Below are 25,667 nucleotides of genomic sequence, written 5' to 3'. Positions count from 1 at the left end.
TCAAATCTCTGCCATGAGACATTCCCTACCTCTCTGCATCTCATCACTGTCAGGCAATTAGAATGACAATGTTTTGGTTGTGCGCGAGTATGAATAGGCACAGAGCAATGTGGGAAGGCCCAAGGGTATACTGTATATGCTGTTTTCTACTAGATCTATTTGGACTATTTGCAGAACGGCGGAAATCAAGTTACAACAGTAGATTTGTTCGTTTGTCAAGAAAGCAACACTTATGGAGATAAGCTTAATGTGCAAGGAAACATCTGTGAAATAGGGAGATCCATCTTAATAATGATATTCCATACAAAAAGATAGAAGCCTCAGTATTGGCCCACCGTGACTCTGAGACACCTGTCAATCTCTGAGGCTGAGGGCAAATACAAAATGTGCAAGATTCAGCACCACTGCTACAACTTCATCTCCATTGCTTCATCTCTATTTTCTCCATTGCCCTGTAAAGCACTTTGAGCTGCATTTCATGTCATGAAAGGTGCAATACAAATAAAGTTTTATTATTATTATTATCATAGGGAAAACACTGCAACTTCATTATATTCTTTTTCTATAATTATTTTACCTATGCCATGTGATCCCATCTTTACTGACAGACTTTTTGTTTGGGTAATTGATTTATTTGATTATTAATACAGAATCTACAGCCCTCAAATGGGAGGAAATGTGAGTAGCAGACAGTACGGGGGTAACGGCTTTGGTTGGTGCAATTCTAGACCAGCAGGGCTACATGTGGTTTCAGATACGGGGGACTTAACCGCTAGGCTATTTCTGGGCGCAGGTGTCTCTGTGTATTCGGTTACCAATGCAGTGTGTTCCGTTCACAAGAAATGAGAGACAAGGCACTGCACCTGTGCAACAAAACAGCCAGTGTGTGTTAGTCTCTGCCAGGCTTACCAGTGTTATCTCTTAGCAACTGGTGCTCAGTGTCATTGAGGCTGGGCGAGCCCGAGTTTCCCATCATGCTGCCCGGGGTCATGTAGGGGTCCGACTCGGGGTCAACGCGATCGATTCCCTTCCAGGGCACGCCAGGCTGGAACTCTGCCGGTGTACAGAAATAGATGGCAAATAAAAGCTTTGCATACTGTACATATTCACAATTATATTCACTCACCATGGTGGATAATATGATATGATATAGTACTTTATTGTCAGTTCACACTGACATTTGTATGCAGAAGTATGCAGAACACCGCTTAGATTACCCTGTGGCTACTACAACTCCTGATTAAGCCTCAAGGTCGACCGGTGGACAAAGGACCTCTTTAGTCTGACCTTATTGTATGCTGGTACACCATATCTCCTTCCTGAGGGTAGCAACCTATATTCTCCATACAACACATGCTTAGTATTAGAGGTGATATCCCTTGCTAACCTTAGGATGCTGTTATCATACGTGGATGTATAACGTTTCTGAAGTGGTTGTCCAACAATCTTTGAACAAATGTTCAGTTGTTGCAGCAGTTGTGACTTTAGCACAAACATCCATACCAGGTGGTACTACAGTACTGAAGAACACTCATAATAACAGAAGTGAAAAACAAAAGAATCCGTCTACTAGCACCGAAGGATCTTAGACGGCGAAGGAAGTAGATTCTTTGCTTTGTTTTCTTACACACTGAATATGATCGTTCCATCATGACTGATCGTTCCATGACATGTAGGGACATTATGAGATCTCTACCCAATGACTCGTACTCTTACTTTAATTCCATCTGCTACATAGTGAAAATAACTTTTTTTTCTCCACCCAGTGTCACTTGTCTATTGTAATCCTCAGAGCTACACTCCCTCTGCCAACCTGGGGAGAGCAACAGCCTGACCCCATGCTTCCTTCAATGCATGAGGAGTCCATGCCACTTCTTTTCACCTGACGGGGGGGGGGGGGGTTCCACAGTTGGACGTAGTGCGTGGAGGGAACACGTTATTATAACCAGTTCCTTTCCCCGACATCAGGCGTCCGGCTGGCCAGGGGGGGACACAGGGAGAACATGCAAACTCCACACAGAAAGGCTCTTTTGCCAACCCCACCTAGGGTATGGGCACTGATGATGCGGAGGAGAGAACACACCCCCAATGCCCACAGCGTCCCCAGCGGGAATCGAACCCAGGACCTTCTAGCTGTGATGCAACAGCGCTACCGACTGCCCCACTGTGCCCCCGCAAAAGAGAAACATGTTCTTAATAGACTTCCCCACCTGTATAGTTGGATAAGAGTCAAATTCAAATTGAACTTTCCCTTTCATGTGAGCGAGTTATCCTGAACATCACGCTTACCAGGGGGCCAGCTGGGAGTAGCAACGGTGGGCTTGGAAGCCATCTTGTTGCCAGGGGTGCGGTGCCAGTTGTCTCCCAGGCCCTCTCCTCCACCCATGTCATACTGAGAGTAAGGAGAGCCCCCGGGCATCTTCATAGGGGTAATGGGACCTGAGAAAGAGAACTGTGTTACTGTACATGACATAGTATTCAGTCTCCAAAGTACTAACTCTAACTATGAAATGAAAGTTTGAATGGGTATCCGTCTGTCCATATGCACACAAATAGGCACAAATTGACTGGACACGCCCGATGTCAATGAAAGATTGGCATATAATGTGCCCATATACGGACTGGACATGACTGCCATCACAGTAAATCTGTGTTTCTAGTTAATAGCAGGTTGCCCAATAACCTGGCCAATGCTGCCAATGTCAGCGCAAGGGGGAGGGAGAGAGCAGGAAGGAGAGAGGAACACCTCGATCAGAACAAGAGAGCGAGAGAACCATAACTCTGTTAATAAACAAGTGATTTACGTCGGACATTGACATTAAGTGAAATCCACAAGATGGTTACATATTTCGGCAGGTCACCAATTTCACCCCCAACTTTACCATGCTGGAGGACAGAGGAGGCATACATTTGAGTATTGGAATGTGGCTATTTCACCCTCCCAATAACCTGGCCAATGGGTACCAAAACCCATGCACGCTGAACATAAAGTAGGAAACTAAGACATATAAGTTATAAAACAACTGCTTTCACTCACCATTTTTGTGGATACCATTGTCCGGTGTGAGAGGGTCAGGTGGCGAGTGTGCCTGCTCCATCATCCATTTGAAGCGAGACTGCTGGCCTCCCAGGTCCTTCAGGCCCCCGGGGCCCCCCAGGTCCAGACCTGACATGCTGCTTCCAGAATTATAACCTGTTCTCCCCAGAGAAGGGGCAGATGGAATGAGAGGGGAAAATTGTCAAAGATATGAAAAGTAGTACTGTACTTAACTGTACTAACGGACAATTTTGGCCAAAATGATCATCCCAATGGGCTCTATGCACACACAGCATGGGCCCATTCCCTACTTCATTGGGAAGCGGTGTTACCACTGATACTAATGAAGCGGTGTTACCACTGATACTAATGAAGCGGTGTTACCACTGATACTAATGAAGCGGTGTTACCACTGATACTAATGAAGCAGTGTTACCACTGATACTAATGAAGCAGTGTTACCACTGATACTAATGAAGAGGTGTTACCACTGATACTAATGAAGCGGTGTTACCACTGATACTAATGAAGCGGTGTTACCACTGATACTAATGAAGCGGTGTTACCACTGATACTAATGAAGCGGTGTTACCACTGATACTAATGAAGCGGTGTTACCACTGATACTAATGAAGCAGTGTTACCACTGATACTAATGAAGCAGTGTTACCACTGATACTAATGAAGTGGTGTTACCACTGATACTAATGAAGAGGTGTTACCACTGATACTAATGAAGCGGTGTTACCACTGATACTAATGAAGCGGTGTTACCACTGATACTAATGAAGTGGTGTTACCACTGATACTAATGAAGTGGTGTTACCACTGATACTAATGAAGCGGTGTTACCACTGATACTAATGAAGCGGTGTTACCACTGATACTAATGAAGCGGTGTTACCACTGATACTAATGAAGTGGTGTTACCTGATACTAATGAAGCGGTGTTACCACTGATACTAATGAAGCGGTGTTACCACTGATACTAATGAAGCGGTGTTACCACTGATACTAATGAAGCGGTGTTACCACTGATACTAATGAAGCGGTGTTACCACTGACACTAATGAAGCGGTGTTACCACTGATACTAATGAAGCGGTGTTACCACTGATACTAATGAAGTGGTGTTACCACTGATACTAATGAAGCGGTGTTACCACTGATACTAATGAAGCGGTGTTACCACTGATACTAATGAAGCGGTGTTACCACTGACACTAATGAAGCGGTGTTACCACTGATACTAATGAAGCGGTGTTACCACTGATACTAATGAAGCGGTGTTACCACTGATACTAATGAAGTGGTGTTACCACCGATACTAATGAAGTGGTGTTACCACTGATACTAATGAAGCGGTGTTACCACTGATACTAATGAAGCGGTGTTACCACTGATACTAATGAAGTGGTGTTACCACTGATACTAATGAAGGCTCTGCTCCATTCTGGTTAAACAGAGTCAAGGTGCTGCTATTGTACGTGTTCGCTCACTGGAAACACTCTGCTACACCAGTGGGTCTCAAAGTGTCCTTGAGTGTGTTCCAAATGGCTCCGTACGGGTGTGTAACACTGGGAGTACAAATGTAACCAAATTTGTTCCATTTATACACTCTCAGAGTTATTGGAGTCCTTGAAATTAAAAAGTGTGAGAACCAATGCACACTAAATGGAACTATGGAACTAACTGTATTTGTATCATCAGTAACACAAGGAAGTAGGGAAGCGGCCGGAAGTAGGAAGAGTTATTCTGTGTGTGTCTTGAGGAGTATTTTCTAGCACTTTTGTGATACTGGCATAATGGAGAAATTAAGGAAATCTTGTATTTAGTCATGGAACCTGACTGGAGACCAGTGTTCTTAAGACTCACCAGAGTAGCCCAAGTGTGTTTTCTGGTGCAGGTCGGCCACAGAGCTCCCTAGGCCAGGGTGGGGCAGGGAGTCGGCCCCGGGCAGCTTTTGTACCCCGACTCCTCCACCCAGGTGGGACGGGGAGAGTTTAGAGCCTCCTCCGATACCCCCCGCTCCTCCTCCAACAGCCCCCAGCTGCTGCTGCTGCCTCTGCTGCTGGAGTACTGCCATGATCCTAGCCAGCTGAGGACATGAAAAGACCGCAATGACAATCACAAACTCTGTTAGTAAGAGGTTCTGCGATAATACACGCACGGTATACAATTACAGGTTTGTTTTGTGCTCGATACTGCACTAGTGCTGCACCAATTCTAAGGGTAAGTGTTTGGTCAATTGTAATTGCGTTCCATTACCATGTGTGACTGTGTGTGTGACTGTGTGACTGTACAATTTACAATTTAGGCATTTAGCAGATGCTCTTAATCCAGAGCGACTTACATTAAGCAAGAACAAAAAGCATGGGAATACATCACATATGTAAAATGCATTTATCGCGAAACATGCGTAAGCTAAGAACGTGACTAGAACATATCTATATAATGACACTATACATATAAACTATAACTAAAACATATCTATATAATGACACTATACATATAAACTATACATATATGCTATACTATGCTGTACATATATACTATGAAGTGCTATGACTACATACAATGCACTTATTGTGCTGTCTACATGACATGCTATAAGTCTGTTTCAAATGCTATATAAGTCTAAGAAGTGCTGTCTAAGGGTGCTGTCACACACACACTGTGTGTGTGTGTGTGTGTGTGTGTGTGTGTGTGTGTGTGTGTGTGTGTGTGTGTGTGTGTGTGTGTGTGTGTGTGTGTGTGTGTGTGTGTGTGCGCGTGCGTGCACGGGGTGTGCATGTTCACCTGCTGTGGGTCAGCCTGCTGGCGTACATTCGGGGTGAACTTCCTCTGGTTCTGCAGCAGCTGTTGCTGCTGCGTTTGAGGCTGCTGTTGCTGCTGCTGCTGCTGCTGGAGAAGAAGCTGACAGGCCTAAAGAGAAAGTGAGAGGGAAGGAAAGAAAGGAGGAAAGGAGAGAAAGAAGGGGAAAGGGATGAAAGGGGGGGGGGGGGGTGGGGCATGACAGAGGACAATGACTTTTATGCACACCAGAAGTTGACTGAATAATAGTCCACAACATTATGTGAAAAAATGGGGGGGGGGGGGGGGCGAGATGTAAACGGTATAAGGATAGATTACTTCTTGAGTTGGCAAAATATTTATCTCCGGAGGTGAACTTTACTTCCACTCATTTTTCCATGGTAGGCGTGGGAAAAGAAATAAATAAAGCAAGCGGCTAACAGATAGCGAGTGCTGGTGAAATTCCCAGGCAGCAACTCACCAGCTGGAACTGGATGTGTGGTGGATAGATGCTGCTGAGCATAGCAATGTGCTGGGGGGACAGCTGCGGGGGGAACACACCTCCTCCGACACCCGCCACCCCGCCTACTCCCCCGACACTCCCCACGCTCCCGCTGGGAGGGGGCATCTGCTTCAGCATGGACCCGGGCACCTGAACCCACACAGACAAATTAATAACAAAATAATCCTATTGCCATTTCTCTCTGCACATTTGTTTTCCTCCAAAACTCTGGGAAGAGGGTGATGGTACAAGTTGTGTGCGCACACTTCGGCCGCAGTTCAGTTTGGCAAGTAATAGACTGGTGACACATGCTGAAGTGCCGTGGTTTCCCTTTCTGTGATGTGCTGGCCCGAGAATATACATGGACAGCGGACAGCCGGACACACGACATTCACGGAGAAACAACACGGAACAACAACAACACCACAACAACAACCTTCCCAGCACGGAAAACACGTGGCAGCGGACACATGATATTCACGGAGAAACACGTGGCAGCGGACACATGATATTCACGGAGAAACACGTGGCAGCGCGGAGAAACACGTGGCAGCGGACACACGATATTCATGGAGAAACAACACCTCTGTACAACAACACACAACCTGCCCAGCACGGAAAACACACGTCAGTGGCCAAAGACACGCACTCTGATCGTAGCGCGACACACAGGTGTGGCACAGAGAAACAACAACAACAACAACACGGACCGCGTGGCGTTCAGACTCGAGCGAGCCGCAGACGCGAGAGATTCTAGTAATGCACGATTTCCTCAGGCCTGAAATTAGGTGCAGTGGCACAATACTTTGTTTCTTGAATGAAAATATTCTAGACATTCAGCCTCTTGCAACCTGTACACTACACAAGATAATAGTACGATTTTGACTGCGATATATTGTGTAGCTCTACAACAAATGGCGGCACACGCCCATCACTATGGGAACACAGAATACCTCTGCTGTAACCGCAGGGAACACGCCAGTATGAATCTGTCTCACAAAGCGCTTTATTGATTCCCTTTGATTTCCTCTCCATAGTGGAGGGTTCTTATTTCAATCAACTGTGTTAGCTGACATTAACAACTGGCTGTCCGGCTGTTGTAGTGAGTGAGTGAAATGGATCGCAACATGCGTTTCACAGAATTAGCCGTTCGCCAAGTCCCACCCAAGCCTGTTCTTGGCCAATACCACGTTAGCGACTGTTACTAAGTAAGGATCCTGGTCAAGCTTTCAATGTGGGTCAAAATGGTTAAGCGGTGTCAATACATATATTTGCTGTAGCATGTGTGGACCTCAGAAAGAGGGTTTGTTTTCTTACCTTGTTATGAGCAAACTAGTCCATTCCATAAGTTATTTCGCTCCTTTGTGCAGTTTGATAGTAAATATTATAATTAAAAATAGGCTCTCATTGACTTCCATTGTAACGGGGAAACAGCTCTCAAAGTCACTTTTTTAGCACTAAACGAACACAACAAAAGCTGATTCTGACAGGTTATCACATCAGGAAAACTCATGCGGTTATATATATTTTTTTAAATGTCAACTTTGTCTTGTTTTGACTAATTTGTGTAGAAAGAAGATCCGGTATGCCTACGCCGACCGAATCACTTCTGTTCGCGTTGAGTAAAAAACGATCTAATTGGTCAAAATCTGTACACCCACTCCTGAAGCGTATTATTGTAATGCCGTTGAAACACTACTACGGGGATGTAAACAAACGTATTTGATGTCATCCGCTTGTCGCTAAAAACATACACAATGGACGTGTTTGAGGGAGACTCTTTAGGAGAAGTGTCTGTGTCTGGGACTGCTCGTCTGCGAGGCTGCAGCTGGGTGCATCTCAAACAGCGTGGCGACTTGTTTACAAACGAAACCTCGCAAGATGTCCCCACAAGAGTTGGGAACGCTGCAGTACCACTTCAGTATATCTCCAACAAAAATAGTTACTTTATAAATCTATCTTAAAAGACGAAAATAAAACCGCATGCGTTTTCCTGATGTGATAACCTGTCAGAATCAGCTTTTGTTGTGTTCGTTTATGTGCTAAAAGAGTGACTTTGAGAGCCGTTTCCCCATTACAACGGAAGTCAATGAGAGCCTATTTTTATTTCTAATATTTACTATTAAACTGCACAACGGAGCGAAATAATTCATGGAATGGACTAGTTTGCTCATAACAAGGTAAGAAAACAAACACACATGCTACAGCAGCCCAGTTTGGGTTGGCCTATCAGGGAAACTGATAGGCCATATAATGAATCTCCCGAACACAAAGATAATTTCTAATTTGTGTGTCTTTCTAAGACACCAGGCATAGGCCGACAGATTCTCAGAAATTCTTAGTCCGTCCAATTTAAATTACCATTCGACGGGACACACCTCAGGGTTTTATGAGACACACACGCCAAGTCTGAGACTTAACGGTAGGACAGAGTGACACACACACACACACACACAGATTCTGTGAATTATAGCAGTGGTTTTCAAAAGGTGGTCCAGGCACCAGTGGTCCTTGAGGTGGTTCCAGCTGCTTCTCAGCTAAATGGAGAGTTGGTAACCAATGGATCCTTTTAGATCTTTACCTCTTGAGAGTGTAAACGAGTATATTTGGTTTCATTTCACGCTCTCAAGAGTTGTAATAATTGTTAAACATCTGCATTACTCAATTAGAGAATGTAGAAGAATTGTTATTTTGATAATTTGCCTGCTCTCTCTCCTATGGTACCAACATCAATACAGCATGGAATTACAAAAACATATCCATCGACTATAACACATTTTACGTTTTGGGTCTGAGAGGCTATAAATCTCATCAATCAAATGGTGGTCCGTGACTCTAATGCTGAATAATGGGCCACGATATGAAACGGGTTGAAAACCACTGAATTATAGTATAGATTATGTAAAAAGGGAAGATTAGCAACGATCACAAAAACACTGCACAAAGGCAATTCTGACCGGTATGGCCATGACTGTAATGGATGGAACGCAGTAGGAAAATCGGAAGAAAGAACGCAAAAGCTTTGGTACATCACCTGTGGTGACAGGAACTGATGAGGCACTTGCGCTCGTATCCCTGGGGATGGGTTTATGGGTGGAACAGTTGGCTGGTGTCTTGACTGGGCCATCCCGCTGCTGCTTCCAAACATGTTGTGACCGCCCTAAAACCAGAGGTAGGGGGGAAGAAGACAGTTTAAAAAAACATTAAGTAATGAAAGAGCAACAGAATACAAAAGAGATATGCAAAGCACACGTACACAACTACAACATACAAACATGTTGACACAGGAAGTACATACAGAACATATGACATTACAAGACAAAGAATGAGATCTCCAATAACTTTTCTAGTGGGGTTAGCGGTGGAATGACAAACGAGCAACATCTTACTTGTCTAAAGGGGATAGTGTGGTTGAAGAGGGGGTGGGACTTGTAGAGAGTGGGTGGAGAGTACAGAGAGCAAGGACCCTCCTCCCCATAGAACCCATCCTGATTGGTGAAAGACAAGGTCTGTCCACGCCAACAGGCGATGGCATTTGCCCAATGTAAAGGAGGGGAAGGGAGGGGAGGATGTGGAGAGGACACATAGGGTCGACCAAGAAGGAAAACAAAGGCAAAAGTAGGAGAAATGAAAAGGAAAGGGAGATAGAAGACAACAGAGTTAAGTAGACAAGAGAGAAGAGTAACCTCACAGACAGGAAAGAGTACCCATAGATGGTAGCCGGCCAGTACCTTGTCATAGTAAGATGCAGCGTCCCCAGACCCCGCCTCTTTGGAACCAGGTGACCGGTAGGGCAAGCTTCCTCCTCTCCCCCCTTTTCTCATGTCTCCATTGTAGTCATTCATGCCCATCCCTCTCTTATCTCCCTCCATCTTCTTATCCTGGAGACCCGGGGCCATGTCCATATTCCTGCTGCTGGAATCGTCCCCCTGTCCAACACAAAAGGCTAAAATGAGAATCATCTCGACTAATTGTAGAAAACTAGGATACCAATAGTACATACATTAGACATTTAAGTCAGCCTTGATGAGACGTCTTACCAGTAGCCCCATGCTGGCAAACTGCCTGTTGATGGGATTCATCCAGGAGTCTCCTCCACCAGGCTTCAGAGGACCCTGGCAGAAAGTGAGACATTTATTTCAAGGAAGAAATCTCACATGTATGAATTTTCCACAGTAATACTCTAAACTTACTTTAAAACTGCCCAAAACACCCAAGGATACAAACAAAATGATAAAATAAGAGAATAGAACAGTAACAACCAATGGCTAAAACAGGTTCAACGATAGTCAGTAGACTATCATATAGTCTCAGGCATTGAGACTAGATAGTTCTCAGCGCCGCCGCCGATCTTCATGTGTGTGGGAAATAACTGATGCCAAGCTAACTCCAGGGTGATAAATACTATTTAAAATGCATACATTGTGATAGATGTCGCCATGACCTAATAAGAAAGGTTTGAATTATTGGCTAAAGTGAAGATTTAAATTGGAAATCTTTATTTGGGGATAAATATCTTTTTGGCTCAATGTTCACGTCTTAAAACAGCCGTAAACCGTGAGGTTCCAAGTCAAAATATAGGAAGTTATTACTAGTGAAATCATACGTAAAACTGTAAACCCATGTTACTGCCATAATTTCACAACTAATGCTATGCATGTAGATTCTTCAATCGAATTATAGCCATAAAGTCATTTTACCCAGTAGTCAGGGCATTAGTGACCATGTAAAACCATGTTCCTTGATTAAACAAGAGACCAGAAGAAGATTTGGAGACAACCCAACCCAAGCTAAATCAATGCCATCTCTCAGATAGCACCCACCTTGCTGCTGGGCTTCTTCCCAACTTGGCCCGGTCCCCAGCCCCCATTGCTGCCCTGACCCCAAGACGAGCTGCTTCCCTGGGACCCAGTGTTGTTCCACATCCCACCTCCTCCTCCTTCTTCCTCCTCCTCCCCCCAGCTCGAGTGACGGGAGGCAGCCATGGAGGCCTCATTCTCACCCCAGCCATCTTGCATAGACTTTGTACCTATAGGAGAAAAACACTGGTTAATACACCTATTATGCCGAGGACAAACAGTAGGCAGAATAACAGTTCTGAATCTATTTGTGTGTTGTAGTTGTGTTTTAGTAGCATAAATCCTCTAACCCTGGTATTTCTTATGCCATATTCACACTAGACTATAATAAATAATGTAAGCAGTGGGCATTTTCAACAACTAGAGTAGCGGCCCAAATATCTAGGGTTCAGACCTACGTCGCACCACCAACCAGACCAATATGTCTGAGTCAGTGTAGGAGTACCTTTTGTGCCCATATAGAGCCGTTTCAACCGAAAATCAACCGATAGTTCCTAGTAGGTTACTTATTACGCCGATCTTATCTAGACGATCGGACCTACTGCATGTAGTCTGGAGCCTACTGGCTGCGATTGGCGTTGATGACACGTTAACCGATCGTATCGGTCTACTCAGGTCTACTGGACATGCTGGGAGCCTACTGAAAATGACAATCCTCCTCATACCCTCCCCTAAACTTAACCGCAAGCATGTCGCAGCGCGGTGCTAATATTAACGCATGTTCACCAACCTTAATCCTGTCATTTTGGTCTACTGCCTACTACTAAAAACGACAAGCCTCCTCATACCCTCCCCTAAACTTAACCGCAAGCATGTCGCAGCGCGGTCCTAATATTAACGCATGTTTGCCAACCTTAATCCTGTCGGGTTTTTTTTATCAGTGGGCAGAGCATGCCCATACTCGTCGAAAACAATCGTACTGATCCTAAGTGATCACTGCGGTCTTGTCTATTGATAACAGTCGAAACGGGTGCCATATATGGAGGTCAGTTACAGATATGTATCAGGCCTTGTCCCTTTAATGACCTGACCATATATGGAGATCACTGGTGTCATCAGTATATGCCCATATATTATATGGGCATCCCATGACGGCTCATGAAAACATAACTCATGTAACTTGTGAATGGGAGGGAAGCTGTTCTACATCAATTAACTCGTGTAACTCGTGAATGGGAGGGAAAGTGTTAAATGGTCAACCAGCAGATTTCTGTTATTTGTATTTGTCTTGATGAAACCCTTGGTTGGTTTGTTCCCTTTAATTAAAATAAAGTAATAATAATAAAAGAGCGTCTGCTAAATGCCTAAATACTTCATATTTGGGAGTAGCTGCATTGGGAACCTGCCGAAATATGTAACCATCTTGTGGACTTCACATAACTTACACAGATGTCTTTAATTATGTGGCCTAAATACAGCTAGGTTGAACTCTGCTAACAAACCGCAATGATTTACGTTCGGACACTGAGGTTATGTGATGTCTACGCGGTTGTCACATATTTCAGTAGGTCACCAATTTCACCATAACACCGCCACGCTGGGGTGACCACTCAAGCCTGTACCCACAGTGTCAATAATTATGTTTACAGGGCTCCCAATAAAAAGCTTTATTGACTAATGTTTAGAAGTTGATCCAACTTAAGGAAAAGCTCAACCTACAAAATTCTCACCAGATTTTATGGGATTGGGAGACGGGTTCCCCCAACCTGAGGGCTTCCCTGCAGCTTCATCAGGATCTGCCCAGCTGGTAGGTGGTGTCTCGGTGGACTTTCCCCAGGCTGCTGTCCCATTGTCCACCATAGTGTTAGTGTTGGTGGGACTGGTGGGAGAGGTTGCGCCCCAGCCAGATGAACCTGCATGTAACCATGGAGAATGCAGACTGAGTTGCGTTTCCACAAGGAACCATGCGTTTGCTGCTGCCTTCTTTATTTGTGTTAGTTGCACTTCTATGGACACCACTGCGGCGGGTTCTAACCTAAGCAACCAGCAATAGAGCAGATAGCATGTTGCCGTGTAGTACATAATATTTTATTCTAGGTGAAAAGTGCTTCCTTTAAGAACTCAAAAGTTTATTCTAGATTTAACTACATTAACATACCCATACCCACCCAGCCTGTAGCTGCTTTCAAGATAAAATTAATTGTACACAAAGTTTTCTCTTACCCATAGCTGATGCTTTCCCAGTGTTAATGTCCCTGTTCCCCACAAGAACTGATGACTGTCTACTGGGCTGTTGCTGAACTGGAGGCCCATGCTGTTGCTGCTGCTGCTGCTGTTGGTGGTGCTGCTGCTGCTGCTGCTGTTGTTGGTGCTGCTGTTGGTGCTGCTGCTGCTGTTGGTGCTGTTGTTGTTGGTGCTGTTGTTGTTGCTGTTGGTGGTGCTGCTGCTGCTGCTGCGGTTGTTGCTGTTGCTGCGGTGGTGGTGGTGGTGGTGGTGCCTGTCCTTGCTGGCTTTGCGCAGGCGTCTGTTGGCCGGTGGGGGCGCCGGTCTTATCCCACAAGTTTACCTGCTTGTTGCTGTAATTAGTTGGGTCTCCCCACGCTGACGTTCCATCATCAATCTCGTTCTTTCTGCTTATGGACTGCGGTGAGGGTTCTTCCCAACCGCTCGCCTCTGATCCGCTACAACCACCTCCCCCTCCTCCGGGGGTGGGCCCGGAGGTGGGCCCGGAGGTCCAGCCTGAGCTTTGGTTCTGATTCTGGGCTTGGGAGGCAGGCTGCTGCCGTCCCCAGCTCCCTTGCATAGCCCCTTGGTCCGGCATTTGCTGCTGATTGCTGGGCTGTGATTGTTGCTGTTGCAGTGGTGCCTGCTGGCCTTTGATTGAGCCCGGCTGGCTGTTTGGCATCTGTTGCATTTTGTTTCCCCCTGCGCCAGCATTCCCTCCAGTCCAACTCTGATGTGGTTTGGACCCCTCTGTATCCCCAACTCCCCCCACCCCGCCCCCTCCTCCTGCACTCCCTCCTCCCCCTGTGCCTCCGGCTCCCCAGGTACGTCGAGGGCCTGTTTCGTCCCAGCTCCCCCACGTACCCACGTCCGAATTCCCACCCGAGTTTCCTCCCCCTTTTCTCTCATCACCCCATCCTCCACCACTATTTGATTTGGGCTCTCGCTCTCGCTCACCCCAGTCCCCGCCTCCCCCACCCCCACCCCTCTGCCCCGACTCCCCGCCTCCCCCACCCCTCTGCCCTGACCCCCAGCCTCTTCCACCTCCTGCAGGGCCTGCACTGTCTCTTCCCATCTCCTTCCACCCCGAACTCCCTTTCTCCTCCTGACTCGCTCCCCAGCCTCCGCTTCCACCCCCAACACTTCCACGTGCTGGGTTACCCTGTTGTCCAGCATCCCCCCAACCTCCTCCATTTCCTGCTCCATTTCCTGCTCTATTGCTTCGCCACTCCTCGTTCCCCCATCCTTTTGAACCTTGGCTTTCCCCGGCCACAATCCCTCCCCCACCATTTCCACCCCAACCTGTAGCCTTCCCCTGCTGGGTATGTCCCTGTCCCCCTCCTGCTCCCATACCAGCTCCAGTGGTCATTGACCCAGATTGTGAGACGCCAGGATTTCTCATGTTGGAGCCTGAAGGCGGTGGGCCCCTCCCAGACAGAGAAGCCCCACTACTGCTACTGTTGCTGCTCTCCCACCCGTCTCTGGAACCGTCTCTGGAACCCCCAGCTGATGGGGAGGGGACCAGGGAAGGATTGATGGCCCCTGGGCCCATCGGATCTGTGCTCGGGTTGCCAGGAGCACCGGAATACTGAGACGAACTGTGAGAAGACGGCGGGTGTTTGGACGAAGCTGATGACGACTTACTGCCCCTGCCTCCTCCTCTGTCTGTTTCAAGGTCCCAGGATGTGTTCTGTCGTATCTGGGTCTGGCCCCAGCCGGTGTTGGACAGAACTCTGGGGTCCAGGTCAGGCCGGCTAAGCAGGTCCTGTAAGGCAGCTTCAGCATTGGGTGGCGGCGGGAGGTTGGAACGTTGGAAACGGTCACGGTGGCTGCCGTTTCCTGCCCTGGAACTGGCTCCTCCGCTGGATGATGATCCCGCTTCTCTTCCTGCCACTCCTCCCCCCTGACCTCCAGCAACACTCCCGCCCCACTCCCTCGTGTCTCCTTCAGCCTTCTGATTGTCCCAAGCTCTGGTTGCAGTGGCAGCCGTGTTAGGGGCGGAGGTAGTGGTGGTGGTGGTGGTGGTGGTGGCGGCGGCGGCGGCGGCGGCAGCGGCAGAGGGGTTGCCACTGCCAGTGGTGCTGCCTCCGCTACTGCTGCTGTTACTGCTGCATGCACCACCCTGTCCCTCCCCTACTGGATTACTTCCCCCCACAACACTGGGACTCCCACCCCAGTCTCCACCCGACGCCCTTTCACCTCCTGCTCCTGATGACCCCCACCCTCCCTGAGAAAACCCGGAGGTTTGACTACTAGCGACCCCCGCGCTTCCAGCACCACCCCAGGAGGCATTACTTCCACTTCCACTCCCAGGACCTGGATACCCCCAGCCAGAGGTACCGTTGTCCCCTTCAGCAGTTCCAAATCCTCCTACCCCACCACCTCCTGCCTCCCATCCATCAGTCCTTGAGGCACCCGTTTTGGAATTGGCAGCAGGGTAGGAAGGCTGGCCTCTCCACGAGGTGGTCTCTCCCCCACCACCGACTCCTTCTCCTCCACAGTCCACTCCTGCACCTCCGACCCCACCCTCCCCTCCCCCTGGCATTTTTGGTCCGACTACTACACCCTCCCACGCCCCCCCGACTTCTCCCATCTCTCTGTCTCTGGATTGCATTTGGTGAAGTTGGTGCTGATGGGCGTTTGATTGATTCACAGATAAGGATGGGTGACCCCCCAGCACCCCGACCGCTGCCGCTACCCCTGTTCCCGGCTCGAGGCCCAGGGAGGAGGAGGAGGCAGGGTTGTTGGCAGACAAAGATCCCCCGGGGCCGCCCTGGTGATGGTGGGAAGATATTGGACCTCCTTCCCCTGTGGTGACAGAGCCATCTTGCTGCACAAGGGAAGGCCAAGCCGAAGGGTTGGCATTTGGGTTGAAGTTGGCACCTGGAATCCCACTAGTGCCATCTACGGGGCCACTGGCTTCGTGGCACCCTGGCACAGTGGGGGCTTTGGAAAGTGAGGAAGGCTGCTGCTGCAGCAGCAGTGGCCCCGCTGCGGCTGCCGGACTCCCCCCTCCGAGATGATGATCCTGGGAGGCGGCCTGCCCACCCCACACCACCCCACCGGACGACTGCATACATTCATTGGGCAAAGAGAACGAGGAAGTTGCTGAGGATTGGTTGGCAGAGGCACTGACGCTTCTGTTCACAGGCATTCCGTTGTTGCTGCCGCTTGTCATAGCCGCTGGGGCTCCTCCTACGTCACCACCGGCGATGCTAGGCCACTCTTCCAGGTCATTGCCGTCGACGATCACCTTCTCCCTGCCCTGAGAGGAGGCCTGGCTGCCTGAGCACACCCCCCACATGGAATTTGCATAATTAGAAGTAGTAGAAGAAGCAGCGACTGATGATGAGGTGAGGGCCAGTGAGGACACGGCTGCACTGGAATCTGGAGAACAAAAAAAGCGAATTGTTTTGTGACAAATCAATAGAAAACACAATATTGAATAATCATTAGCTGCAGCCTTAATTCATATCAATGTAATCCTCCACTCTGGACAACTCAACCTCTTGAATATGACTTTTCATGACCAGACACTAACCTGAGGATGCAGCCATGTTTGGATTTGAGCCATCCACACCTCCTCCCCCTCCCAGCAGCATGGAGGACAGTGGCGGCTGGCCCCTCTTCAGTAGCACTTTGTGGTCCTGCTGGCAGCGGAATCGCGGTGGCACTTCTCTGGGCATGTAGCGCTGCTGCGCAGGCACCTGGCTACCGCCAGGCACCTGTCCACCACCAACACCGCTGTTACTTCCGTTACTGGAGGCACCGCCGAGACCGCCTCCAGAAGAGGAGGAGGAAGAGCCGGCAGTGGTGGAGGGCTGTCCGTTGGCCACTGTCGGGCGTTTAGCATTGTTGCCGCCCTGTGTTGGAGGCGAGAGGGCGGCGGTGGCCGGGGAGGGGGAGGCGGACGGGGTGGGTCCAGGGCTGGGGGAGGCAGAGCTGCTCTGGGTGACTGGAGACTGGGCTGATGCCGGCTTGGTCAGGTCTGGCATTGCAGAGAGAAGAGTGGAGGGTTGAATACACACACAGCTCTTTGTGTTCGTTTCTATAGCGTACCCTGATGCAGTAGGGACTTAGTGCAACATCAATGGAATTTTGGGTAACAAAGTCCCCAACAGCCAAGTCAGCTTCACTAATCAGATACAGGTCAAATGTTGCTTGCATGAAAGCCTATCCTAGAGCTGCTGTTGGTCAAAGATGAGGGGTACCTCTAAATGTTTCCAACGATCATGGTGCATGCATTTCTGCACCAGAGAAACATCCCCTCTCCGATGCCATAGTTAAAATGAAATCATTCTGTAATAGTGAATTTCCAGGAAATGTAATCATTTTTGTCCAATTTGGTTTGGGAATGACATTGAAAAGAGATACGAGGCAACAAAAATTACCAAATCAGTGAAAGTTAAACAGGGGAATCTAACATCTATCTTTATGTAGCAAGCAGGACTGGTGATTGCACAGACTCTAACTTATAACCTCAGCAAACTCCCTTTCCTAATCCAAAGAGGAAAAGAGCAGATTTAGAGTAGGTATAAGAGAGAACCTTTATGAAAATACCAGTTAAACAGTGAAGTCAGACACAAAAACATCACTCTGCTGCTGCTTACCTTTGTTTTTTTGCTCTGCAACCTGAAACAGACATGATAAAGAGCATATTAACTACCAATTAATCATTAAGAACTTCGCCACTGTGAATGTGGTCAATTTCATTCATCCAATAAATACTTCCACTTTTTTTTATTAAAGTTAGCTAAAGCAAACAGGCCAGACAGGAGAGAACTTGAGAAACATGGGAAAGAGTCCAAGATGTGGTTAGAGTGGGGCGGGGGACTCCAGCCAATGTGTGCCAACAACAAATCATCTATTCAAGATCCCACAGTTGTCCAGACTTGTTGCGTTTTTATAATAGCACTGTTGGAACTAAGAGTTAGGAGGATACTTTCATAACTAATGGGAGGTAAGATTCTGTGGTGTTCATAATGTTTTATTTCTGGTTCTTCGGAAATCTAGACCTGAGGGCTAGTTCACTTTTCATTGATGCACAAAGTAAACTTCTCAGACCTGCCTTCATTGCCTTCATTTTCACAGTACCCTATGGTGTGTACATTTACAAATTTATTGTAAACAAGTAACCTAATTCCATTCATTCTCTTTTTCAGTCATTTATCTAGGAATCTGTGGTGATATTTTGAATATTAACTGTCCTGTTCCAATGAAAAGAGTATATAATGCAAACTATAATTCAGAATTAGGAATGGGGATCCATGTGTGCAATGATATATATAAATATCTGCTTTTAAAGGGCAACTTTCTGCCATTTTATTAAGAAAAACGTTGAAATCGGACACCCAACGTGTCGTGTGAGAGCTCACTCTTCTCTGATTTGCCAGCCGTACACAAAAAACATTGTTTTAAGTAGGCAAGCAGAAACTTTCCGGCACCGTCTTGATGACACCAAGCCAAGCGTAGTGTTTTCACAACCTCCGCACAATAGAATGATAGGATTGACCATTAACATTAAACTAACTTCTATGTAATTATCTTAAAAAGAAAAAAGGTTGCCTATTAAAGTTATCTGTGTGTACTGTATGGTGGTAACTGAAGGTATTGTTCCAAAAGGAGTACTCAACCATCGATTTTGATCGTGGTCTTCTGTTGAGAGAATGAAACCAACAACTCACAAAAATATCTAAATAGAGATTAATAAGCCTCCAATGGTGAGGAGCGATTGCACTCACCTTCTGAGAGGTTTCCCTTTTCCTTTTGTCGTCTTTTTTCCTTTTCTTGTCTTCCATGAACTACTGCTCCTGTCCCGATTCTCCTTTCTGGAGGTGAAGTGGGGGATCACACATAATTTGGCTGTAAGTCTACTGTCTGTGTATATTCTGCATGTTATTTTGCATTATATAATGTTGTAGTCTAATTCTTTGCATGAACAGCTTATATCTGGCAATAGTGTTCTTTTCAGTACAGCTTTATTGTCTCGCATGTACAATTTGCCCTACAGCAGTAATAAAACAGCAACCGATTGTGTTTCTGTTTCCTGATACTTCATACACGGCAAAGTCAGTGTTAACCAAAAAAAGGGCATGAATCATGCATGCTCAGATCAACATGACTTAGTCTTTACATTGCCATAAGCCTCAACTCAAGTGCAGGAGCTACAATGTAGGCTACTCTACTGCATGCTTGACGGAATTAATCAGCCACCTGTGCCCCTTGAGCTACGAATATTGCTGTGCACGTGGGCAATACACAATACACAGTTACACACAAACATTATCCTCATTTTAAGTGTTCAGAAAATTGTAAGCTGATGATCCTTTCTTTTAAACCCACAAGGCAGTTACATCTTGTCATGAGACTTATGGATAAAGCCTGTTTAGCAAATAGTTTACTGTACACAGTTCAGTTACATACTTAAATTGACCATCACAATATATGAAAGCTATACACATAATTTGTATTGGCTCTTGTGACAGATGGATGTACCACAAAGCGGTCTGTGAACTTCTGTCTTGTACATGTATAATAATCCCTCTAAGCAGCGAGCAAATACTGCATTGTCACTGGGACACACACAATATATGAATGTGCTCTAACCATTCCCAAGAATGCTGGATGTGACATGCTGATCAATTAACATGTGTGTGGAGTCTGAAGATCTTGACATGCTATTGTGTTGTAACACAACATAATTATCAAGACCTGATGATGCCTGTGTCATCCATAATTTTGATTCATGAGCAGTATCATCTCACCAAGCTGACGTATTTGCATTAAACTAAACTGGCATCTTGACTGCATTTCTGATGGTTCTGGCTTTCAAGCACAGCGCAGAGCTTAGGTGTGACACACAAGCCATTTGAGAACTGTCAGTGAAGGTCTGCCTTCAACAATGGCCAATTGCCCTCCCTCCAAGCACTAGACTTGGCCCAGCTAATGTTACCCGTTTTCGTCATTATTGTGACAAGCTTCACAGCCACAACACTAACTACGCCGGGTTACCTATATCAGTTACCTAGATTGGGGCCGTTTGACATTTGAAGCCATGCATGATGGCATGGCAAAAATGGATGTCAAACACAAGCAGCCATGAACTACCGTTATTTAGCCATGGTAGTGGCATGGTTGTTACTGTACTCTACTGCGTACAGGGTTTATAGGCATGGGATCATAGTACTTTTAACAGCTACAGGCTGATGATGATAACCTGTCATAATAATAATTGGTGTTTGCATGTCGTTTCGCTACGATCTAGGATGTGCAACCGTTACCCAACAAAATAAAGACGCATTTCACAGAGGAAATCGTTTGACACGGAAAGGAATGCTTGTTTTAATACTATACTGATTATTTTAAAACTCAAGCCTGTTGTACAGCGTTACCGTTCTGTACATTATTCATCCACTAAATGTCTTCTGCTAAAACAACTATAAATGCTACGTCAATGCTAAAGCTAACGAGCTGCTATGCCAAGTTGCACTTGCTGTAGCAGCTAGGCTACAGCTGCAGGTTAACGACGTTAGTTTAGCTCGCGCACCACTGGCATTTCACATTATAGATTGCATCAGAAAAAAATACTCATTTAAAAATAGTCGATGGTGTATAGCTGCGCGTGCAACCACACAATCGAACGGTTACGCATTTTCTGTGCTATATAGAAGGGGGTTAACAGTAGGTACTCACCCCAGGAGTCACATATGAAGAACAGCTAGCGGGCTAAGCTAGCTGTGCTAAAGTGCTTCAGTGCGATATTTCTTTGAGCTTTTTGAGGCATTCGTCGTCGAGGCTACAAGAACAGCGACGCCTGAGCAGGATTAATCAAGTAAGTGGCAGAATACACGAAATATACTCTTTCATAAGCTACTGGTTCGTAAATAAGTACTAAACGTTGCGTTACGGTGATACTAGTGTGTAAACCTTTTTTTAATGTGCAGAAGAATTTTGAATTTCAAAGCGCTGTGGAGTCAGTTGGCTGACGGGCGGCCATTTTGCTGCTCAGCATGAAGTGTCTCCAATGGGCAGCTAGAGGCGACTGAGAGGAGGAAACCCTGTGACTGGCTGCTGGGTTGTACCATTATGGATGAGGTTATAATAACAGTTCTAAACACTGAGAGCCAGGATACCCTGGGTAAGACCACTTTGGGTGAGGTTAATAACAGTTGTGGAGACTGACAGGGAACCCTGTGACTGGCTGAGTGGCTGCTGGGTTACACCATTATGTATGAGGTTATAACAGTTCTGAACACTGAGTGGTCTTACCACTGTTGGGTGAGGTTATAACAAGTTGTAAAGACTGACAGGAAACCCTGTGACCCGGCTGGCTGCTGGGTAGGACTTCTTGGATGAGGGATGGGGAAAAAAACAAAAACATTTTGACCTTCTCCAAATATGGAGACAGACAGTCTACTCTACACAGACTGTGTGCATTAAATGAAATATGTGACACTGACTTATAAGTTATGACCTTCTGAAGACATCAGAATGTACGTGGCAGAAGTTGTAAAGTAGTAGTGAATAGTGATTCTCAACCTTTTTCATTTCAAAGGCCCCCGGTTTGATATGTATTTAGGTCAGACCTCCATTTGATAAAATGTTCATCTCTGGTGTGCACTCTTGAGTTACAACCATGGACCCCCCCCCCCCCCCCCCCTCACTCTCTCCAGTGCCTGATGTTGATTGTGACTTATGTTATAGCATGGCCCCAAGAAAGAAAGTAGCAAGGACATCGACCTTCAAATCAGTGGAGTATATAGTAGATTCAGAAGAAGAGGAGAATGACACTGATCATGAGGCAGCATGTGAACCCACTGAAGAAGACACAGAAAAGAGGCAAGAGCTTGAAAGAGGTGACAGAGGGAGTAAAAAATACATTGGAGCTCATGTTAGCATTAAAGGTATGTTTTTCTTATTGTCATCATGAATCACACACATAACACACATTGCACACCTATAATATTGCAGCTAATGCAACATTGTGTGACTCAACTTGCCATCTCTTACCTGTGCCCTGTCCTTGTGATCCATAGATGGGGTATGGAAAGCAGTGCAGGCCTGCAAAGATCTTGGTGGCCGTAGTTTTGCTCTCTTCCTGGGCTCCCAGCGGGCATGGAAGAGGCCTCCCTTGAACCCCACTGCAGTAGCCAAGTTTCAAGAGCAATGTAAACTTCAGGGGTTTGACCCAGCTCACATTCTGCCACATGGATCCTACCTGATGAACTGTGGGTCTCCTAAATTAGGTGTGTGTGATAGATAATGTTACTTTACTAGTCTACTCTCTCCCTCTACGCTTTTCAGGGCAGCCCAGATAATTGTGCATGTTATTTGTGTGTGTGTGTGTGTGTGTGTGTGTGTGTGTGTGTGTGTGTGTGTGTGTGTGTGTGTGTGTGTGTGTGTGTGTGTGTGTGTGTGTGTGTGTGTGTGTGTGTGTGTGTGTGTGTGTGTGTGTGTGTGGTCACGGGGCAATGGAGGGAAAGGCTATGATAAATAATGCTGATCATTAATGCCTTGTGTTAATTACTTTTGTACAGGCCAGACTGGGAACACAAATCAGGGTGGGAAATTGGGAATGTAAATGTCAACGGCCCGTCCAAATTCACATAAAATACAGAAGTTACAATGTCAATGTTAACAATGTCTTACACAATAATCCCCCTCTCTCATTCTCTTGCTCATCTTTATCTAACCTTTGCCCACATTTAATTTGTCAGCATGCCATGTTGCATGCCAATGATTCTTTTGCAAAAGTCTGCAGTTCTAATGCCTGTGTGGCTGCAGCAGGTATTCCAATGAAAATATTTAATTATTGCTCATATTGAATGTACAATCCACATATTCCATGCAGATGTGTTTACAAAAAGCCAGGCTATGCTGATAGATGAGCTGAGTCGGTGCCATACCCTGGGCCTCCACCTGTACAACTTTCACCCTGGCTCTTCTCTAGGCACCATCACTACCACAGAATGTGTGGAGAAGATCGCAGGGGCCATCAACCACGCCCACCAGCAAGTGCCTACTGTGGTAACAGGTACTATATAGTAGTTGGAGGTAGAAGGTAGCATTACTTAATTAGTGATACTTACAGTAATTCTGCCCTACAAAGGCAAAAAGAGATAACTACTTGGAACTGTTGTGTTGTCAGTGATAGAGAACATGTGTGGCCAAGGCCAGACTGTAGGAGGCAAGTTCTCTGAGCTGAGGGGCATCATAGACCGGGTGAGAGATGACACCAGGGTAGCAGTATGTCTGGATACCTGCCATGCCTTCGCTGCAGGTGAATGAGTGAACCCGAAATGAATCCCTCTGTATGTGACTCTACAACTTATATAAGTTAGCGAATTGTATTTTACAGTAGTTTGAAGCTAGAAGTGCCATTCTAAAATGATATCACCATTTAACATAAATCATGAATACTTTGTTAATAAACTTCTCTCATAGAGAAGCCGGTTGATCATTTTCAGATGCAAAAATAGTTTCCCCCTAAAATATTATGGAATCCTTTGTAATGGAACTCTTAACGTACATTCTCAAAACCTGCTACAGAGATCCAATCTGCCATAAGTGCCATTTAGCCATGTATTTGTCTAGCTCTGAATAATATATCTATATGTCATACCAGGATATGATCTGGCTGCTGAGCAAGGGGTGAAGACTGTGCTGGATGAGTTTGATCAGACAGTGGGACTTCGCTACCTCAAAGCCCTTCACCTCAATGACTCCAAAGGTACACTGTGACTAGGGAATGTTTTCTATTGAGCTTCTTACATAAAGAATATATCATTTATTATTTGAGATCTGGTCTGGTCTGGAGGTCTGGTCTGGTCTGGTATTTGAGATCTGGTCAGCACATGTTGGGGATTAGCTGTGGTGTGGTGTAGGTACCTGTAGACCTGTCTGCAATGATGTGGAACTTCACTTGACTAACTCAAGTGGTGTTGTCCAGCTACAAGTACAAACTTGTGTACGATGTGGGAAAGAGTTCTTTACAATTGGTTGAATAGGATCCATACCCCACAAGAAAATGTAAAGTGGCATTGTACCAAGGTTGCATGAATTCTCTGCAACTTGTGCTCACATTTTCCCTCTAAGCATCTTCCCACATACACAGTCTGATAATCTTCGGAGCAGCTGTTTGCTGATCTGATTTAATCAGGCAGCTCGCTGACATCAGTCAGGTACCATCTATGAATTTACTGACCGGTGCTGCTTAACAGGTGAATTCTCATATCAACTGTGACAATCTAATAATTTACATGCATGGATATGTAACATAATAAACTACACAATAGTGGTTCTCAGCTGTGGTCCAGGGGATGCAGACTACTAGTACCAGGTAAGTTTCGTGCATTCACGTACATTTATTGCATTCACGTATAGAAACCTTCAGTATAACTCTGGGTCCTCCCACACCGGAGCTGAAAACCACTGCTCTGCCCCCTCAGTGTTCCTGTCCTTCTGTGTGATTGACAGGTGCGCTGGGCTGCCACCTTGACCGCCACGAGGACATCGGTAAGGGGAAAATCGGAATTGCAGCGTTCCAAGACATCGTTAATGAACCAAGACTGGACAACATGCCTATGATTCTTGAGACACCTGGACGGTGAGTGGGCTGAAGGGGAAAAGGGTCATAGGCCATGAATCTGTGGTATAAGTAGGGTCCAAACATTTGGGAGGAAACTACATCAGAAGGAGTGGTGTGGTAGAAGTCCCCCTTCCATGAATGTATCCTAATAGTCTCTCAACTTGGTAGCTATCAGACCATATGTCAGGATTTGTAATGTAATTTACCCCAAATGACCAATTACTCTGCCAACACGGTGCAGTAGCCTATGTGAGCAAGCATGAAGCACAAAGCCTACCTGTACCATTGTCTCATATTTAACCTTTGTATTGACTAATCAGGATGCAAAGCTTATTACAAGACATATTACATTATTGAATTGAATTGGTTGTTGATGTGCCCCCACAGGTCAGGATTTGAATATCCAGAACAGATTAAGCTTCTGTATTCCCTCTGTGACACAGCATAGGAATTAAAAAATCTGAGCACAAGAATTTACTCTGCAACTCCACTGGGTGATGGCCAAGGACCATAGAGGATGGATGGCTACAAAACTGTGGAAAGAACTCCCCATTTCAATCTTCCACCATAATCTGAAGACTCACCCCTTCAGACGCCACCTTAGCCTGTAGCACTTGCCCTAGCCTCGACGACTTTGCAGGCTAAGGCTAAAATGTAATTTAGATAGAATTACGTAGACAGATCAATACATGTATATTGTTGCCGGTAACCCGCGGTAACGGTAATC

At 46.2% G+C, this 25,667-nt stretch overlaps 2 protein-coding genes across 3 annotated transcripts in view; one reads left to right on the top strand and one right to left on the bottom strand.

Annotated features, from left to right (window-relative positions):
- Positions 1–21,405, bottom strand: part of tnrc6ba (trinucleotide repeat containing adaptor 6Ba) — a 26,605-nt gene extending 5,200 nt beyond the window's left edge. Inside the window, exons 1-16 of the mRNA XM_079492299.1 lie at positions 21,046–21,405; positions 19,095–19,181; positions 17,964–17,985; positions 16,895–17,341; positions 13,354–16,740; positions 12,861–13,043; positions 11,155–11,360; positions 10,372–10,446; positions 10,063–10,260; positions 9,366–9,491; positions 6,311–6,481; positions 5,836–5,961; positions 4,912–5,134; positions 3,038–3,193; positions 2,290–2,439; positions 910–1,053 (exon numbers count right to left, since the gene is read on the bottom strand). Coding sequence (XP_079348425.1) covers positions 910–1,053; positions 2,290–2,439; positions 3,038–3,193; positions 4,912–5,134; positions 5,836–5,961; positions 6,311–6,481; positions 9,366–9,491; positions 10,063–10,260; positions 10,372–10,446; positions 11,155–11,360; positions 12,861–13,043; positions 13,354–16,740; positions 16,895–17,341; positions 17,964–17,985; positions 19,095–19,151 — 5,671 coding nt within the window. The 5' untranslated portion in view covers positions 19,152–19,181; positions 21,046–21,405. The remainder of the gene's footprint in view (positions 1–909; positions 1,054–2,289; positions 2,440–3,037; positions 3,194–4,911; positions 5,135–5,835; positions 5,962–6,310; positions 6,482–9,365; positions 9,492–10,062; positions 10,261–10,371; positions 10,447–11,154; positions 11,361–12,860; positions 13,044–13,353; positions 16,741–16,894; positions 17,342–17,963; positions 17,986–19,094; positions 19,182–21,045) is intronic.
- On the top strand, positions 21,053–25,667 carry LOC306914673 (putative endonuclease 4). Of its 2 annotated transcripts, none has more exons than XM_079491824.1 (8): positions 21,053–21,184; positions 22,057–22,256; positions 22,389–22,598; positions 23,204–23,386; positions 23,501–23,632; positions 23,978–24,082; positions 24,829–24,958; positions 25,328–25,667. In XM_079491824.1, exons 2-8 carry the CDS (start codon positions 22,058–22,060, stop codon positions 25,386–25,388), a joined length of 1,020 nt encoding a protein of 339 aa, XP_079347950.1. In that variant the 5' UTR covers positions 21,053–21,184; position 22,057; the 3' UTR covers positions 25,389–25,667. The 2 variants fall into 2 exon arrangements, with proteins under 2 accessions (XP_079347950.1, XP_079347949.1); XM_079491823.1 differs by lacking the exon at positions 21,053–21,184 and adding an exon at positions 21,364–21,490.

The sequence above is a fragment of the Electrona antarctica genome, assembly GCF_951216825.1.
Source record: "Electrona antarctica genome assembly, chromosome: 22".
In the NCBI taxonomy this organism is placed as follows: domain Eukaryota; kingdom Metazoa; phylum Chordata; class Actinopteri; order Myctophiformes; family Myctophidae; genus Electrona; species Electrona antarctica.
This window is presented reverse-complemented; position numbering and strand designations above follow the sequence as displayed.

Bases quoted from the DNA above. Each gene is read 5' to 3' on its own strand.
- LOC306914673 (XM_079491824.1), top strand. From the start codon at position 22,058: ATGGCCCCAAGAAAGAAAGTAGCAAGGACATCGACCTTCAAATCAGTG. The intron at 23,633-23,977 runs GTGAATGAGTGA...ATGTCATACCAG, and splicing joins CTGCCATGCCTTCGCTGCAG to GATATGATCTGGCTGCTGAG. The intron at 24,959-25,327 runs GTGAGTGGGCTG...GTGCCCCCACAG, and splicing joins ATTCTTGAGACACCTGGACG to GTCAGGATTTGAATATCCAG.